General features: G+C 39.5%; 1 protein-coding gene across 1 annotated transcript in view; it reads left to right on the top strand.

The window, feature by feature from the left end:
* The window catches only part of cacna2d1a (calcium channel, voltage-dependent, alpha 2/delta subunit 1a), a 62,121-nt gene extending 55,656 nt beyond the window's left edge, over nucleotides 1-6,465 (top strand). Inside the window, 1 exon segment of the mRNA XM_079624228.1 lies at nucleotides 1,893-6,465. Within this exon segment, the coding sequence (XP_079480354.1) occupies nucleotides 1,893-2,009 (117 nt within the window). The 3' untranslated portion in view covers nucleotides 2,010-6,465.
* The last annotated feature ends 12,208 nt before the right edge of the window (nucleotides 6,466-18,673 follow it).

The following is an 18,673-nucleotide window of genomic DNA, read 5'->3' as shown; positions in this document are numbered from 1 at the left end:
CACATGTCCCATATTCTTCTAAAATGGCTTGTTTTTCCTGCTCTCATTTCAGTCATTACCTGACATCTACCACACTGAGACACTGCATGAGCACTTTTGAGATATAATCAATGTAAATCAGCTCTGATATTAGTCTCTGTGTGATAGATCTTGGTTTTAGGAGAGCTTGGCTTTGTTTGACATGTTGTAATCTCACAAGAACGTACATTTCATGGCCTAAAGAATGTGGACACCCACTTTTCTGGTTTGGGTGTTTAAGATGGGTGACTAACAGGTCAAGCGTATAGTTATGCATATTTTTTAAAGAAATTAAGAGTCTAGTGTTGGAAGACCTGCACAAAACCAAGACATGAACCCCACTGAACGCAGAATTTTTGATTAAAAACATGGGATTAATTCCCATGATATTGAATCTAAACGTTCAGCAAGCACATATGAGTGGGGTGTTCAGGTGTCCACATACTTTTGAGCAAGTAGTGCATCTTTATCTAAACACACACTTACTTCCTGCTCTGGATTCTGTCTTTGAACTTACAGTATTAACGCTTCAAGCACTTCTTTGTGTGTTGCCTAAACTTCTGCTGTCAAACATTTTTCTGCATGACTCTTCCTCTCTTTCTCTCTCTCTCTCTCTTGCTGTGTATTTGGCTGTATAATATATGTCAGGATGAGGCCATGTGTAGGAGAAATGCAGCCTCTCCTCTGCTCTCCTCTCTGCTCATGTTACTGCTGCCAGTGTTCATGTGCTGTTTCGGGTCAGTCCATCTCTCTATCTCTCTTTCTCTCTCACTCTCTCTCTCCTGCATTATTTATTTGTTTATTTATTCTCTGCCAACTGAGAAGTACATTCACTAAATCGTTTTGCATCGTATCTCATTTTACTCACAAAGTTTCCACAATCTATTTCAAACCACAGTGGTTAAGCTCTGCACCTTGAGTATCATGAGTATTTAAATAGTATGTTTAATTTCATTTTTCTTTTCAGAACAAAGATATCTTTCTATGCAAATTTGATGCGTTACCTGAATCCGCTGCTAAAACAGATCAGGCATTTTGTCGAATAAATAAGGCTATCAGCCGGCACACTTCTGTCTTTTCACCTTTAATGATACTTTCTTGCCTCGCTCATTGTTTTTAATATATTTTTTTTAATTCAGATTAATATCTCTTTCTTTCATGCATTTAATTTTGCACGAGTCAAACTAATTAGCTTAGCTGTTGCTTCTTGTGTCTTCTTAAACTGCTGTTTTATTTTGACTAATTCAACACCTCTTCATTCGTATGAATAAATTATCACCAACATATTACAGCATATTTAATAATAGTACTTATCCGAAAGTATAGATTAATTGTGACTGTCACAATTACCGTAATTACGAGATGGCATCATTTAATTAAAAGTAATCATATTTGTATGTTTTAATATTTTTAAAAATATTTTTAGTGCTGTCAAATTGATTAATCGCGATTATTCGCATCTAAAATTAAAGTTTTTGTTTACATAATGTGTGTATGTATTAATATATTAATATATATTTTATATATATATATATATATACACACACACAGACACGCACACACACTATTATAATATACATAAACGTTTTTGTTTACATAATATGTGTATATATATTATTATATTTATGTTAGATGATTTGACAGCACTAATGTTTTTATATATACTGTATATATTGCTATAAACGTTTAATATATTGCATATTCTCTATGGAGAAAATTCTTCATTCAATGGGACTTTTCCTTTCGGAACCCCAATTTATTACAAGTTTGACATAAAAAAGGTTTTACTTCTCGTCATTACGGTAATTCCTACACTATCATCCCATTAATTCCCTACCAGACTTATTGGCTTTCTCTTGTCGGCATGATTACAGGAGAAGAATGAGACTTGTGGTGGGGCTTCAGGTCTGACTCCGTCTATCGTGTCCATGGTCATCCTCCAGTTGCTGCTGCTCTGGCTTCTGATTGGACGAGGACACTGTCTCTCGTGACCTCAGCACAGAGACACCACACCCCTCTACGATGCCAAAACACATACCACATCACATATGAACGTTCATCCGGACTCCCACGCCACAGCCCAGCACACGGAGGGAGAGGCACTGACCCAGGAAGTACAAAACCGAAGCCATGATCACTCACAGCCCTTGAGGTCAAAGTAGGTCGGAGATGATAAATGAGCAACGACCTTTAACATTTGACCTCTGAGGTTGGACTCTCTCCACATGAGCGACGGGGTGGGCAGACTTAACTGGGTGGGCAGACCTTGACACTTCATCTTCACTTTGCCCATGGAGATGAACTACGTCCCAGCGTAATAACGAAAAAATGATCCAATCACAACACTGCCAACCAAAGTTTCACCCTTTACCAGTGTGATGCCTTTTTTAACCTATTTGTCCTTCAACATATTTACAGCGACTAGTTCCTCGGTATTACAAACTGTTTATATGTGACTTTTATGGCCTCGTCACGTTTGCCCTGCTGAGATATTTAATGGACCCCTCAGGGTCGGGTCAGAATCCAACCTTGTTTGTGGTCTGCAGCCCATTACTGGAAAAAGAAGGACAAATGAGCAAGCGACCCAATAGCAAAAGTCTCTTGTTTTTCCCAGTGGTGTCCACCTCTGTGCCTCGGGAATATCGATTTCGTTTCCGACCGCTGTGTGAGAACAATCCCTCCCTCCATTTGCCCGTATTCGCTATCACACGGTGATTTTTATCCGCCCATGGTGCATTCAAACGTGCACTGCTGCCAAACTTTACCCTGTGTGTGGTCTTGCTGTACTTTGCACTTGATGCCAAGCGGGTCGTGTGGCCAAACTGCCCTGTCATTTTTTATTTAGGGCTTTTTAAACGACTGCCAATTCGTACCGACCTAAAAGCTAGCTCGCAAAGTTATGTGTCCTGGTTGTGAATATGAAGAGAGAGAAAAATGCCGTTGCATGTGTGTGTTTTGTTTTAGTTTTTTTGGGTGAATTACCTGTTTATTTGAGATCTTTGAAGATTTTTTAAGTTATTTAAAGATTTGCTGTATGTTTAATGTTAAGTTTTCTGTTCCATAATTAATGTATGTGTGTGGATATGCAGAAGGGTGAAAAGGCATTTGTGGCAGTTGCTCTTTCCCACACTTTAATATCATCTGGAGAAATCGTAAAGGTGGAAAGAAAATCATCTAATGTTTACAGTTATTTTGAGACGCTCGAGTTTTTATGAGAAATGTTGCCCCTGGTTGAGCTGTCTTTCGGGTCTCTGATGTGTCATATTTCACTTTAATGTCAGAGGCAGAGCTCTGTCAGCCTTTCTTTCCTGTCAACGTGCCTTGATGTAAATGGATACATATAAAAATAAGTGAAGGAATATCACATGTGCAATCTGACCCTGGTTGCTCTGCAGAGAAATGCATAATATCGTCATTTTGATCTGACAAATGAAACTTTCATCCCTTTAAGAGATCCTGACTCGATCTTTGTGCCTCAGTGAAATCTGGTCCCGAATCCAAAATGTATGGAATAATTAAGATTTTGAGAAGAGACAAGGATAATTATGGAAGCCTGTGAAAAAGAAAAGCAAGACGAATTATTATTATTTTTCTTTCTTTTTTTTTCTTTCTATTTAAGCATTTATTTATTTTTTGAAGAGAAGGAGGGATTCCTGGTGCTTAGCCAATATTCAATTTATTCAATATTGTATTGATTATGAAATGTATTAGAAATGCTCAATTACTAGCAGACACGTGATTTCTGAGAGTTATTAATGGCCACTGAACCGTATTTGCATTGTTTTTGGCTTAAACATGCAAAGTTATTTAGGTCTCAATCAGCAGATTACTATCATCATGATCTTAGCTTAGAAAAACAGGAAATTAAAAGACACGGAGCCACAGAAGCCACAGAACATCCAAATCTGGGATGGAAAGTGAATTCCAGTGAGCAATGCCACTGTTACTTTACGCATCATTTCCTCTGTACGCGGGAAACGTCTTTGTTAATGCACCTGAAAACAACATGATGTGGAGTTGGCTTGCGTTGAAAAGCCATTCTTCGCAAAATCGTTCCGTGATTCATCGCTTCACTGTAATCAGACAAGCATTCTAGAAGTGAAGTGCATTAAATCAATGTATTCCATACCATAAACATCATAGGTAATTAGCTGTCAAAATGAGAAATGATTGAAAACATCTCCAGCTCCAGAACATTAACTCGACGGATTACCCATGTTAATTCCCAGCTAAACTAATGTAATCCTGTTTATCTACACTAAGTATAATGTACTAAAATTCATGTTTTTCACTTCCTCTACCTGTACTTAAAAGTGCCATAGAACTCAGTTTTCCCGACCTATTTGTCTTCAAAAAAACAGGAAAGCAGCCAGTGAGGGTATTCAAACCTTTAATATATTAACATCTCTTCCTAATGCCCGGTTTAGTTGGCATTTATTGCACTGGAAGTGAAAACTAAGCATAGTTGTGTGCTTTTTGTGTGTGTGATGCTAGAATATTCTCTGTATGGTGCTGGAGTGTGTAAAGTAACAGATCACGGCTCTGTTCGGAATAGCATTCTAGCATACTTCTACTATATTCGCAGTATATAGTATGCATACTATGGACAGTAGGCAAATTTTCAATATGCAAATACAGAAGACCAACTATTTTTGCTAAAAATCCCACATCCCACAATGCAATGCGCCCCGACTTGACCTTCGTTTTCCAGTGTGATTGCAAAAATGTACATATTTACAGTACAGTAATCAACTGTTCAGTTTTTCCAGATAACTGGACGCCATGTGATGATGTCACAATGTAGCATTCTACAGTTTGGAATGTTTAAAGAGATGGAACATACTGCACAGTATTCAGTAAGTAGTATGCTAATATTCTATTCAGAACACTGCCTTAAAGTAGCGGTCACATTTACAGTTCCTCAGCCAAATTTGATGGGAGAAATCCAGTCATTTCAATGGGAAATTTCACATGAGGGTGAAAAAGTTCTCCGTGCAGGTTTGGCTCATATTAAAGTTAGTCACGCAAATTCAGCGCATTCACCGACGGAAAGCTGCTTGGTTTGAAAGTGACATCTGTGTAAATCGCTACACTATTGACAATAGACAAAGGGCCTTTTTTTTTTTTTTTGGGCTAATGTGACCGCACCTCAACTTTCACTGCCTTTTTCTTGGGGCGACAGCTGCTGAACCGAGACGTATCCCAATCTTGACGGTCCAAGCTAACCTTAACCTCAAATGTCAAAACTGATTTGGGACCAGTATTTGAAAGAATTAAGGGTCTCCATCTTCTGACAGAAATTGTTTACAGGATACCTTAATAGAGGTGAAAGTGTTTTCTAGGATATCAAAAAGACAGATGTTCAGTGGAAATACGAGATCAATTCATATTATTCCTTCGAAAATACTAAAATTAGATATAGCCACTTTTTGTTCTTCAGTCAAACTGGGGTGAAAAAAAAAAAGACGTCCTGTAGACTGCGAGTTCAGATGCTGTCACCTCAGGAACAGAATATCTGCAAAATGTGGGTTTTTTGAAGCTGGCGTTTCGGTTCTCTGTCTATCTGGACTGTGTGTGTTGTAATCTCTGGAATAGTCTACTAGTGTGAAGCGTGTTTTGAGTGGTCAGTCACATCCCGCTGCCTCCACTTGCCTCTTGGCTGACCGTCAGTCTGCCTCAGTCAGGGTTTAGGAGGACTTATCTGTGGGCTTATTTTCAGTCCCCCTCAATTGTACTTTCATCCAGTGGTTCCCATCTGGTTTTGCTTCGGGAGCCAGATTTTAAGTGCCGACCCAAACAATATCAAACGTAACCTGTGTTTAATGTAATCTGGGTTGTATTTTCTTTTACTATGCATAGTTTCGGTTATGGTGATTGAGGATTTTGACTGATTTCACGTAACCATTTTGTCATCGGCTTAATTTGGCTAAATTGCTTCTATCAAATGACAACTGAAATTACGCCAAGGCTTTTGACGTCAAATAAAGATATAGGAAGCGTTTTCTCCTTCCTTTAAAACGTTTATATTTGTTTTGTTACTAATTTGAGACCTTAGTTGAGCTAGACAGCATGTTTCATTGTAAGCTGTGAGGGAAAGACATACTGATGTCGGTCTACTTTTTACAGTTTTTCTTTTTTTTAATTCAGTTTTAGTTTTTGTGTGTGTGTGTGTGTGTGTGTGCGTGCTGGAAATATTTGGATAGACATATTTTCAATGCTTTTTGGATGAACGATCGACATAGGTTCATCCCTCACATCATTGTTTTACTTTGCATAGAATTGAATATGGCATTGACCCTAAGTTTCGTGCATTATTATATTTTTATTATTATTTGATACCGTATCCTGCGGCCCGCCAGTTGGGAACCACTGATTTAATGCGTAACAATCTTGTGAATCTTGATTCACAGGAGTCAACTAGTGTGTATATTTGTTAAAAAAAAAGAAGTAAAAATACAATTCTCCACAACAAAAATGATTAAAAAGAAAAAATCCCACTGTTTATAATCCTCATGTTCAAGTATATTCAGAATAAAAACGTTGCCACCAATGGAAGAGGTGCTGTGTCCTTTGCCTTGACTGCTTTGACCGTGACAGGTTTTCTGTTTTTCTTCTTTTCCAAAAATCACTTCTACTTGTATTTGTCCTGGTGCCAAAACATTTTTCCCCATGTATGTCAGAGGGAAGTTGAAGTCTGCTGTTTCTCTGCTCTCATGTGACATTCCTCTGTCATCGGCGAGGACTCGGACCGAGCCAACCACAACACGGCCCTCGAATCCCTGAAAGCCATTGATATTTTCACACAATGTTATCTGACGGCCATCGCTTTTCTGTTGCTATATGCGCTCGCTCTGCTCTGCTTGTAACTCTGATTTGACATTGAAGGCCTCTGTAGTGTTTCACCTTGAGTTTGAATGTGAAACCAGCAGCATGCAGATTTACAGGGTCGTTCCCGCGTTTATTGCCCATCTTAAAACGGTCTCCTTCTGCGATGTGTGATATACTCCGAGACCGTTAAAGCTCGCGTATGGCACTTCAGTGCTCGGGGACGTTTCAAATAAGTTCAATTACAGTCCCCGCAGTGTTTTTGTTTAATGAAAGGCCCGTTTATATTTGGGAAACAGCTGGGGGAAGCCCTGAAAGGACACGTACGATATAAAATTACAGATTTTACGGACTGGAGGGAGGAAATAAGCTGTAATATTAACGGCTGAGGCATTATTAAAGCTGTCAGTCTTCTAATGCTGTAAAATAATTTGTGGACTGTAAGCGGCAGTGTAAATATCTGATTGTGCTTCGGAATCGATGTGAGAAATGCAGTGTTTACTCGAGCAGGTGTGAGACGGAGGATAGCGCTGTCTCTGGTCCTTTTGCATCTCATAATTCATTTTAATCACAACTTTGCTTACTCATGCGATTCGTGTTCGTATAGTATTTGTCTCGTAAGATGCCATTGGATGGGTATAAAACAGAAAGAAGGGCTGGATATGGAGAATGACTCCATGATATCAACATTGGCTTTATTTACTTGCTTGATACATGCTTTATTGTGTTAATAATCAATAGCCAATGAACAATATTTAGCTTGTTTTTGGCTATACTGTAACGCTGCCTTTCTAAAAGTTGGCCAAGAGTAGCAAGCAATTTAACGTTAGCTTGGCAGTTACAGCCAATACATTTATATTGGGATTCCTCAGAAAAGTTAATTTAATTTAATTCAATTCTAAAAGTTTATTTAATGTAGGCTAATTTAATTAAATATTTCATTTAATTCAATATGTATTATTGTTTATTATTATGTAATTTATTACATTATTTAATATTCAATTTAATTTTAAATTCTGATGCTTTAATGTAATTCAATGTGTAATTACATTTTTTATTTAATTTGATCATTTAAAAATAGTAATTCTATTTTAATTCAAAATAAAACGTTTTTTTTTTCATTTGACATTTAATGTAATTCAATATTTCATTTAATTTATAAATTGAATGTTTAATTTATCTATACATTCATAAAAATACATATTAATTTGCTGTCTGGCAAAATCATAGATAGAAATATTTCTAGTGTCACATTTAAGTGGCCATTGCGTGTAAATAGCAGTCTGTTTGATAATGACGCATGAAGTGACTGATGTGAATAGGATCGTAGAGTAAACATCCTTGTGCTGTTAGTACATTATTCATTTATACTATTATTTTAATGACTGTGTGGATCTGCAGTTGTTAAAAGTTGCTTTGAATAATTCGTAATTCACACATTTTCGACATTCTTGCGAGACTCTTTACAAGGCCTTATTTCACAATGCGCTGGAGACGCGGTGGCTCTCGAAAGGAACGTGTTCTTGTGTTTTTCCTCCCTCGTCACCGCTTCGACCCTGAACTCATAAATAAAAGTGGACGGTGCACACTACAAACTAAACATGCTCACTCGGCACATATTTCAACCGGACATATTTCACAAGTGCCATCTTCAGCATCTTCGATTTTGACAACGACGTGGTTTAGTTGTTTGTATTAAAACAGCATGTTTTCCTCTCTAGACATTCTCACTGTTGCACATTTCCTACATTAAGTAAGGATGCATTACAGAATCCAAAACATCTTAGTGGTCGAAACCAAATCAGACTGACTAGCATGCAAGACCAACATGTCTGACTGCAGGGCTTTAATCCAGAAGTGATATTAGCCTGCAATGTCTTTTCTTGTCTGTTGGTATTTGTGGGGACTCAGTGTTTCTAACCTACAACTAAAGAAGTAGCAAAGGACCAAACCTCAAGAATCAGATGAGGTCGTCTCATTTTTGCAGTATTTCTCAAGCTGTATTTCTAGCTTTGTGGTTGGATTTCGGTGGGGTTAAATGTTGATTGCTGAACAATTATTTTTGAATAAACCCCACTGTTTGTATCTCATCTGGTTATTAGACCACTTTATTTCCATTATAAAGGCTCACTGATGCTTCATGAAATGGCAGTGGCTGCTATTTTTCCAGAACGCCTCGAGACAGATTCCAGATACCCAAGAAAGCTGTCGGTTCGTTTCACTGCACAATTTATAGAAATTTCAGCACTCCTTATCGTATATATATACAGTGTTAGTGAACATTGCCATACAGTGAACCTATATATATATATATATATATATATAGGTTCAGGTTGTGTACATCCTGTCGTATTTGTCACGCGTAACTCTTCATGGTGACCCGAAGCCACTGCAAAATAAAAATTGAACCCTGTGCTACTTTTTTCTACATTAAATTTGATAATGTTTTCAACCATAATAAGTCTTATTATCATTACCGAAAGCATCAACCTCATTTCCATAACCACGCATTATTATTGCAACAGGTGTTCATTTAATGTAAATATAAAATGGAAAAATAATAGTCTGTTTAATCCATACATTATCTACACATTAATCTGTGCATAAAATACATCCGTGCTCTTTCAGGCTTGCTGCATCATTTTGAAAATATGTCAAGTTTCAATGAAATATAAAAAAAATATTAGGTTGCAAATTGCGAAAGGTGTTGTGGTAATGAGAGAAATCAGTGAAAATCAATTAAAATATTTATTAAAAAAATATATGTTAGAGTCCTGATTGTAAAGCGCTTTGGGTGAACAGTAGCACATAGCACTCCATCCATCCATCCATCCATCCATCCATCCATCCATCCATCCATCCATCCATCCATCCATCCATCCTTCGAGATTTACCCATAAGGATGGATGGCTGGATACAGATATTCAGCAGAGGATGAATAGGAATTCCCTTTTCTTTCCTTCCTTCCTTCCTTCCTTTCTTCCTTTCTTCCTTCCTTCCTTCCTTCCTTCCTTCCTTCCTTCCTTCCTAACGTCCTTCCTTCCACCCTTCCTTCCTTCCTTCCTAACGTCCTTCCTTTCTTCCGTCCTAACGTCCTTCATTCCTTCCTAACGTCCTTCATTCCTTCCTTCCTTCCTAATGTCCTTCCTTCCTTTTTCCTTCCTTCCTTCCTTCCTTCCTTCCTTCCTTCCTTCCTTCCTTCCTTCCTTCCTTCCTTCCTTCCTTCCTTCCTTCCTTCCTTCCTACCAAACGTCCCTTCTTCCTTCCTACCAAACGTCCCTTCTTCCTTCCTTCCTTCCTTCCTTCCTTCCTTCCTTCCTTCCTTCCTTCCTTCCTTCCTTCCTTCCTTCTTTCCTTCCTTCCTTGCTTCCTAACGTCCTTCCTTCATTCCTTCCTTCCTTCCTAACGTCCTTCCTTCATTCCTTCCTTTTTCCTTCCTTCCTTCCTTCCTTCCTTCCTTCCTTCCTTCCTTCCTTCCTTCCTTCCTTCCTTCCTTCCTTCCTTCCTTCCTTCCTTCCTTCCTACCAAACGTCCCTTCTTCCTTCCTTCCTTCCTTCTTTCCTTCCTTCCTTGCTTCCTAACGTCCTTCCTTCATTCCTTCCTTCCTTCCTAACGTCCTTCCTTCCTTTTTCCTTCCTTCATTCCTTCCTTTTTCCTTCCTTCCTTCCTTCCTTCCTTCCTTCCTTCCTTCCTTCCTTCCTTCATAACTTCCTTCCTAACTTCCTTACTTCCTTTTTCCTTCCTTCCTTCCTAACTTCCTTCAATCCTTCCTTCCTTCCTTCCTTCCTTCCTTCCTTACTTCCTTCCTTACTTCCTTACTTCGAGATTCACCCATAAGGATGGATGGCTGGATACAGATGTTCAGCAGAGTATGAATAGTAATTCCAGGTGCTGTAAACAGTTCTGTAGTCAGAAAAACCACTACAATCAAGAATGTTTAGATGCCAAGTCTTTCTTCTGGGTGTTGGTCACTAGAAATAAAAGGACTGTTTTTTTGGATATAACACACACACAGGGTCCATACCGGCAGCTGTAAACTCCACAGACCCCCTGAACTGTATGACTGTGACTCACCTGCGACTCATTTGAGACACGCGCTCTGCAAGCGGGAGTCTGGTAGCGCTCTTGCTTTTCATGTCCTTTCATGTCTAGCTGTCTGTTGTGAAAGTGATTTGGCCGCCGCACGCAGCACAGCCAAACACAATAACTTCTCACAGATGTGTGTAATGTCCGGCTGAACCCCACCACAATGCCAAAAGGAGGGAAAGAGAAGGGGAAGCAACGTTTTCAACCATCAGTGAAACTACGAACGCTAGATATGGTCTCAAAACCTAGTGCAATAGCTCTCTTAATGCTCTCAATAAACAGCACCTCAACCAAAATGTAACCTCATGAATAACTGATTTCGAGTAAATTCAGTGTTGAATATTTGCACGGAGAACGAGAAGAGTGATCCAAACAAAAGACTCTCAGAAATCTCATGAGAAAACAATTATTTTATGAGAAGGCGATTTCATATGATGTGATTCGTATATGATTTTTTAGAAAAAAGGCAAGTATAGGTTCACCCTTAAACCTATAACTATCAGCGGAACTCAGTTCATAAATAATATTTCCTTGAGCTCTGTCTGCCATTGCTAATTCAATAGTACCATGATCAGTTTTTCCCTTGAGATCTAATGCAAATAAATGTTATTACTATGGCAATGAAAGTTTATCATATTCATTCTTTATGGTATTATTAGGGCACTGTACTTCAAAGAATATCATGGTATTTCAATGGTACATGCTAAAAAAAAAAAGCTGAATGCTAGCATGTTAATCTAGCTATTTCTGCTATATAAAGATATAGTCAGTAATATGCTGGTATAGGTATTCCGAATTCACTTTTTCCATTGTAACAGCATTTTACTTTAAGTTGCAGTCAATTTAGCAATATTATTATCATCAATTGTCAATTATCTATGGTCCAATATCCATTGTCAATATTATAGCTTTGGTTTTATATTCTCAAACCAAACAGCTGTCTGTTGGACATTGCAGTGAATTTACATGACCAACTCAACCCGATACGAAATCTGCATGGATCATGTGAAATCCCTGACCCCTTGGATTCCTATTGAAATGCTAATTATGACTAATCCATTACACTTCTTTGCTAGTGTGTGCTATGTTCAAATGTTGACCAAAGCATGGTATCTCAGAAGGTGGCGATGTGTAGAGTCTTTTTGAATCTGCAGGTGGGGGATAGATGGAGTCAGCATTTCTGAACACAACCTCTTGACTCACAATAACACGATGTGTTTTGCAGCAGGAAGCAGTGATTGTGATAATGATCTTGTGACATGATAGGGTTATTAAAAGTGTCTGCACGATGTGAGATGCCAGGCAGCTGCCTGAGTGTTTAATCTGCTTTAATGTGCTTTATGTTTCAGCTGCGGAGTCACTCTGCCCCGGGGGTTGCTTTATTTATGCACACAGACGCTCTTTTATCCCCTTTCAAGTTCTGCATCCCAGTGGCATCTTCTCTTGGTGTTCCAGCAACTGGAATTCAGTGTGTGTGGCAGACGGAGTGTATGTGTTTTTTTTTCTGTTTCCTTGTCGGTGCCAGTTTGGTTTTTGCCCACACCTAATTCAGTCGAGCCAGTGCCACCCTAGAAATGGTATTTTGGGTCTTTTGGAGGTGCACTAAAGAATTCAGACAAGCCTGGACTTATAAAGTCATAACAGAAGGAGGAAGAATCTGTCTGGAATCAATTTCCTCATTTGGGATGCATCTTATGATGGCCAACTTCTCTTGGCCATCATAAGCTCAAAAACATGGTTTATCGCTGTAGAAAACTCTCAACACTGACCTAGTCCTGCAAGACTTCTCCTCCAGACTTTAAATGGCCATTTTTAATTCGTCATGGTTCACTTCCCAAAGAATTAAGGGAGAGGAACATCTGTTGGTCTTCATCATCCATCCAAGTTCTTATCCCCAACAAAAGTCCAGGTATGCAATTGTAGAAAAAGAGGTTCTTTGGAGCTCATATTTCACTTGCTGGGGTTGCTCATTTACCTTGACCTCAACACTAGAGCCCAGATACATTGTGCAGAGTTTAGCAGCTAGCATTAGCAATATTTGCTGAGGCAAAGACAAGCAAGAGGATCCGATGAGAAGTTTGTAGCTTGTTGGAGATGAGAAGGAGGTTATAGGGTGTGTTCACACTTGGCAAGTTTGGTTTTATTTAAAATGAACTCTGGTGTGATTGCTCTGTTAGTTCGGTTCATTTGAATAAGTTTAAACCCTCCCATCCGAACACCCACCTTTGCGATTCCAAATGAACACTGGTGCACTTTGACTGAAATATGAATGCAACACAGACCAAAGACATCTAAATGAACCAAAAATAGGATGTGATGACACAAGAAATGACCCTGAAAAGGACAGAATGCTTAAGGATACCTGGTTCTTCTCGTCACTGGAGTTACGTTGCCCATTACAGTTCAGTACCGCCATCTCGCAGCAGATCTAAATTTGTATGTAGAGGAATTCTTGTAGCTGTTTTGATTCCTTGACACAATTTATAAGCTTTTTGTGATTTTTCAGCTGTTAAAAATACCACCATAAGTACACACATCAAAAATGACAGTGTGAACGCTAAGCGAATCAGGACTAAATGCATCATTTTCTTTTTTGGTCCAGACATAAAAAAACAAAAGAACCGAATTACAAGTGTGAATACCCATAAACGCTTAATTTCTCTCACAGACCTTAAAGATGGTAGGGTGGGACTGTTAAAAAAACTCAATGTAATGTTGACTTTTAACAAACTTTTTAACTAACTCTATTTCAAACAAAAACCCTACAGTACATTGATATATTTGAAACATTCATGTAGCATTTGGATTATGTGAAACTGTATGTGGACCATTAGGAAAAGCAAATGTCGACTGGATTTGTAATCCCAATATCCTTCAGGTCTCATTTTCTGTTACCAGACATGTTAAAGATGCAGGTTCGGTTTATATTGTTGGCCAAGATTTTCTGAATATTTTCTCTTTTTAATCAGTGAGATTTACAATGAAAATATACTTGTAGGTCACTAACTTCACACCCTTAGTGTCCAAACTCACATGCCAAACATATTTTTTGGTTAGGGTGGTGTGTGTACTTGAAAGGCAAGGGGGTCAAACTGCGGTCCAGGTAATTTGCTGCCTGTGAAACTGAAGTCCAGCACCCAGACCTGCACTAAGGGCTTTTGATAGCTGCAGGACATCTATTAACACCTGTCTCCTGCTTTCTTCTGTCGCTTGCCCTCTCCCTCTGTGTTCTCTCTTCCTCGCTAATAACTCCACTTAAGACACAGCAGTCACCCCGAGTCCGGTCTTGAGCGCTCTCAGCAGGGTGCTAGGGGTGGCCGTGTGGCTGAGTGTCTGGAAGGGTAAAGCAATTTATTTAGGCTTGTTCCCGCACACGTGGAGCCACTTAGTAAGCAATGAGGTGCCAGACAATCTCACAGCTGCCACAGCACCAGAGCTCCAGCCCTCCACCCTTTCCAGGCCAGGGCAGGGTCTTTACTTTGGGCTCGATTTCAAAACTGTAAACCAGGAACTGGAAGACAACCAATAAGCAAAACGGACTGAGTCAGTCAACACCACTGAGATTATAAATCGTTTACAGGACTTCATTTGATTTAGTTTCTGTCAAACATTTTCATTGGATCTGTTATCTGTACTGATTTAAGCTTCATGATGACAACATTTTGTTATGGAAACAGGACAGAGATATTGATGACTCATCTTGCACTACAAATGTTTGCCCAATCAAACGCTCTCTGGAATTAGAATGCCCCTCCCCTAATTCACCTGCCTCAAACTAGCAATAGCAAGTAGCGAATTGTGGATCATACTTGTGATGTAACTAAACCTCTTTGTCTATTTGGGAAAAAAAAGTACTAGCCTTTGATATGTCCCGCCCCAACTTGCTGTTTAAATAGGAAGAGTGTCAATTCTTTACAAGATATGATGTAATGAGCATTTGTAAAGACTCATTTTGAGAGCAGAAGACAAACGTACGTCAGAAAGTGAAGATGCATCCCTGAAAATTCCAGATTGAGTCATGACCACAAAGCAAATTGTCCTCTTAACATTGTTTATTCCAACATAATTATTATATTTGCTTCAGTGAAACTTGTTCATTTGTGTCCTCGCTGACGTCAAGTTACAAAAGTGTGGTCAGTCAGTCCACTTTTCTTTGTTTCCATTGTTATCTGGGGAAAGCGTAAGCTGGACCGATGTGATCTGTGGCCGGTCGCACGCGCACCGGGGTTAAGAAACCTGCTCGTTTGTAATTGGATTTATGTGCAGGAATGTTTTTCCAAGGCGCGACTTGTGAAATAGCACGCCATCTGCTCCCTATTAGAGCGCGGGACCAACGATCGCTACACAACAAGCAAGGAAAGCCCCAGACGTGCAGATTCATAGTGCTGGAGGGCCGCTTTATTACCACACAAGGGAGAACTATGGTTCCAGCATGCGGATGCCATGATTGGCTGTTCCACCACTGCGTTTGCTAGTTAGACTCTCTGAACCGTTTTCAGTGAGAAATTCGCAACTTTCCATTGTCAAGTTGTCATTGTCGAAGTTTATTTCCTTTACACATCTATCACTGTTTCATTGCTAGCCATATTTTTAGTAGTGCTTGCTAAAAGGCAAGCATCATCATTACTATCGCTAACTCTTTTCACGAAACCCCTGACCCTAAGTAATAAACTTGGACATGCAAGATGTCCCGCATCATGCGTTACATATATGTTTCTTTTCAAAGCAATCAAACGTACGACTTGGAGGGCAATAAAACGGGCATTGTATAACTGAATAAGGGATACAAGCCATTTATAGGAACGAGAATATAACAGATATATTGAGATGGACTATTTTGACTTGAGCCTGTACGTAACAAACTTGCAAGCATCCAGAACACCTTAGCTGTATAGCAACATTCTAACTAACACTAGCAACAATATAGTAGCCTACTAATGTAGCCACGCCCCTTTTCAGCACTTGCACTTGTTAAGTTCCGGTTTGTATTTCCACAGAATGAAGGTAAGATCTCACTGGTTTATGACTGAACCGCTCGTTTTGAAATCTTCCCGGTCTTCTGACATTTGTTATGACATCCGCTTCAAACATTACAGTGCCCGTGATAACTTCCGCTAACTCTACAATGAGTAAATCGACTTCACCAGCTACTCTTCAGCAGCGATGCCATAGAAATATACAGAGCTACTAGAAGAAAAAAACCGGAAGTTTAAACACAAAATTCTAAAGATGGCTGTGCGCTTGTTTCTCTGGTGCATAAGGTCTATGCCAATATGCTAACAGTGATAAAAATGCTAACATGCTAACAACCACTCAGAACACTTTAGCAACCACAAAGCAACATTCGGTCCCACTTTATATTAAGTGTCTTTAATACTTCTTTTACATTGTTCTTATACTGTATATAAAACACATACCTGCATGGTATTACAGCTGTAATTCATTTCTGCAATTACATCTTTAATTACACTGTTCACTAACGCCTTAGGCCTAACCACACCACAAAACCTGTTCCTAACCTTAATAGTAGCAAAAGTGTTTTGCAATATAGCATGAACACAATAAAAATATTGTGCCTGGCATTTTTTTATGGAAGTACATAGTAAAGATTTTCTTTTTACTTTTTAACTCGGTGAGTGTTCAAACTTTAGTCCCACGAGGGAATGGTACTTGCTCATGTGTGTTTGTATGTGCAAAAGTGCACACAGAAGGATGACAGACCCCAGTCTTGGAAAAGAAGTGTTTCCCTCAAGCCTCCAGTGGCTCTGGTGAGACCCACCCTTCCATCTCGCTAGTTTCAGAGCTAGTCCGTATTGCAAGACTTATGTCGCAATTGTGTGTGTGTGTGTGTGTGTGTGTGTGTGTGCAAGCAAATGTAAAATAAGATGAGAGACAAAGACCACAACACCTCATATACATACGTGTTTGTGTTTGAAACTTAATGCCCTAGCATTTCTACAGTAATGTTTTTTTTAGAGATTAGAATTTAAGAAGGAAGGAAAATATACATTTGAAGGGCCCGTATGGGAAAGAAACAGGACGAGAGATATGTGAGCGATAGTGGTAAAAAAGCTTTTTTTACAATTGTTTTACTATAAAAAGTGGCAGCACGGCATCACATTAAAAACACCAACAAATCATGCAGCATAACACAATGAAATACTTGAGAATTATATGTTGCTTGCAAAAAATTTTATTCCACCAGAACACATGGCTACGTTTCAATGGCTGTAAATGGGAAAAGATGCGTTTTGCAGACTTCTACCAGTAGGGGCAAACTGGCCTATTCTAGCCTGCCAAAACGTGACCCCTTGGTGCTAATTCACATGTACCAGACAGAAAATCCATATTTTACCTAAACCGTGGTCTTATCTTAATCTCTCTCCAGTGTTTTAAGAGGCCTGTGTTGTCCTAAAGTGACTCTAAGACCTGTGCTCATGGCTTGCTTTTTTCCTCCTCCCTTGATATCTGAGCTTGTTCTCCGTCCAGCTGCAATATAACGGCTGAAGCCGAAAGCAGGCGCTCTCCTCAGAGGCGACGGCGCTCACACTGATGAGGAGAGTTTGAGCAAAGGCAGTGATGGAGATAGAGACTGTTTGGGAGTGTGACAAACAGATACAATCAGAATGAATAAGAATGGCAATTAATGAATGAGACAGCAAGAGACAGAGGTCGGAGGAGCGGCTGAGGTTCAGACGGGAGTTCTGATGGTACTTTAATGAAGTGCTCTCTAAAAGGAACAAGGGTTTTTGGAGCAAGATCACACACATGAACTCATTGACTCAATGACTTGTGCTCGTACCGAGCCAGGCCGTTATAGCCACAGTCGGGATCAGCAAGATAAAGAAGCAAAAAAATTAAGAAAATGTGAATAGTGCCTTCCCAGGGTTATTGCTATGTGGTTACTAGGTGGCCATCCCTACCCCAGTATTAAGCTGTGACATCTCCTGTTCTTGTTCTTCCATCCACCAGGTGAAAGTACATCTCTCTTTAATAAGTCAAATGATTTGAAGTGAGTAACATGCCAAACACTGAAGGTGCGGTCACATTTATTGTTGCTCTGTAGGAATTTCATGGGCTAAGTCTTTTTTTATTTCAATAAGAATCACGAGTTCATATTGGTTCGCCAGACACACAGAAAGATGCTTGGTTTGAAAGTGACTTTGATGTGAGCTGTGCTTTATACATCGCAAAGCTATTAACAATAGTGGACTTTTTTTTTGCCTGTGAAATTTGGCCGATACTAATGTGACCGTACCTTTAGGGGTTTGTTCAAATTCTCAAACCTGAGTATACTCTAATTGAAATGTTTCAGAAAACGTATAGTGATAGTTAGATGAGGCAAGTCTTGTCCTCGGCAGACCCATCCCACAGAACAGCTGTCACTCTGGAGTGTGATACCTGACACGGACAGATGTTCTAACAAATGGGCCTGTATCATTATCAGTTGCTCCATAAAGACTCTTTCATCTCGTTGTAAAACGAGTTATTTTCACAGTAAAACTGAGGGGAGTTCATGCGGGCTGCTTTGAAATGGGTTTCACCAGGCCGGGCCCGCCCTTGGGGATTGGGTGGTGGTCAAAGCCCCAGCCTGATGTGTTTAAGTCAAGGCATTTACTCTGGCCACATTCTCCCCAACAGCCCCGCCAGGCACAGCTCTCTCCCTCCAACTGACACGCTGACACCTGGGCTGGCCAGCATGCCGCTTGGGCCCACCTGCTCGCCACACATACCGCAATGCAAA

This window comes from Phoxinus phoxinus (assembly GCF_949152265.1).
Source record: "Phoxinus phoxinus genome assembly, chromosome: 9".
NCBI lineage: Eukaryota > Metazoa > Chordata > Actinopteri > Cypriniformes > Leuciscidae > Phoxinus > Phoxinus phoxinus.
Note: the sequence above shows the minus strand (reverse complement) of the source record. Positions and strands in the feature narration are given on the sequence as shown.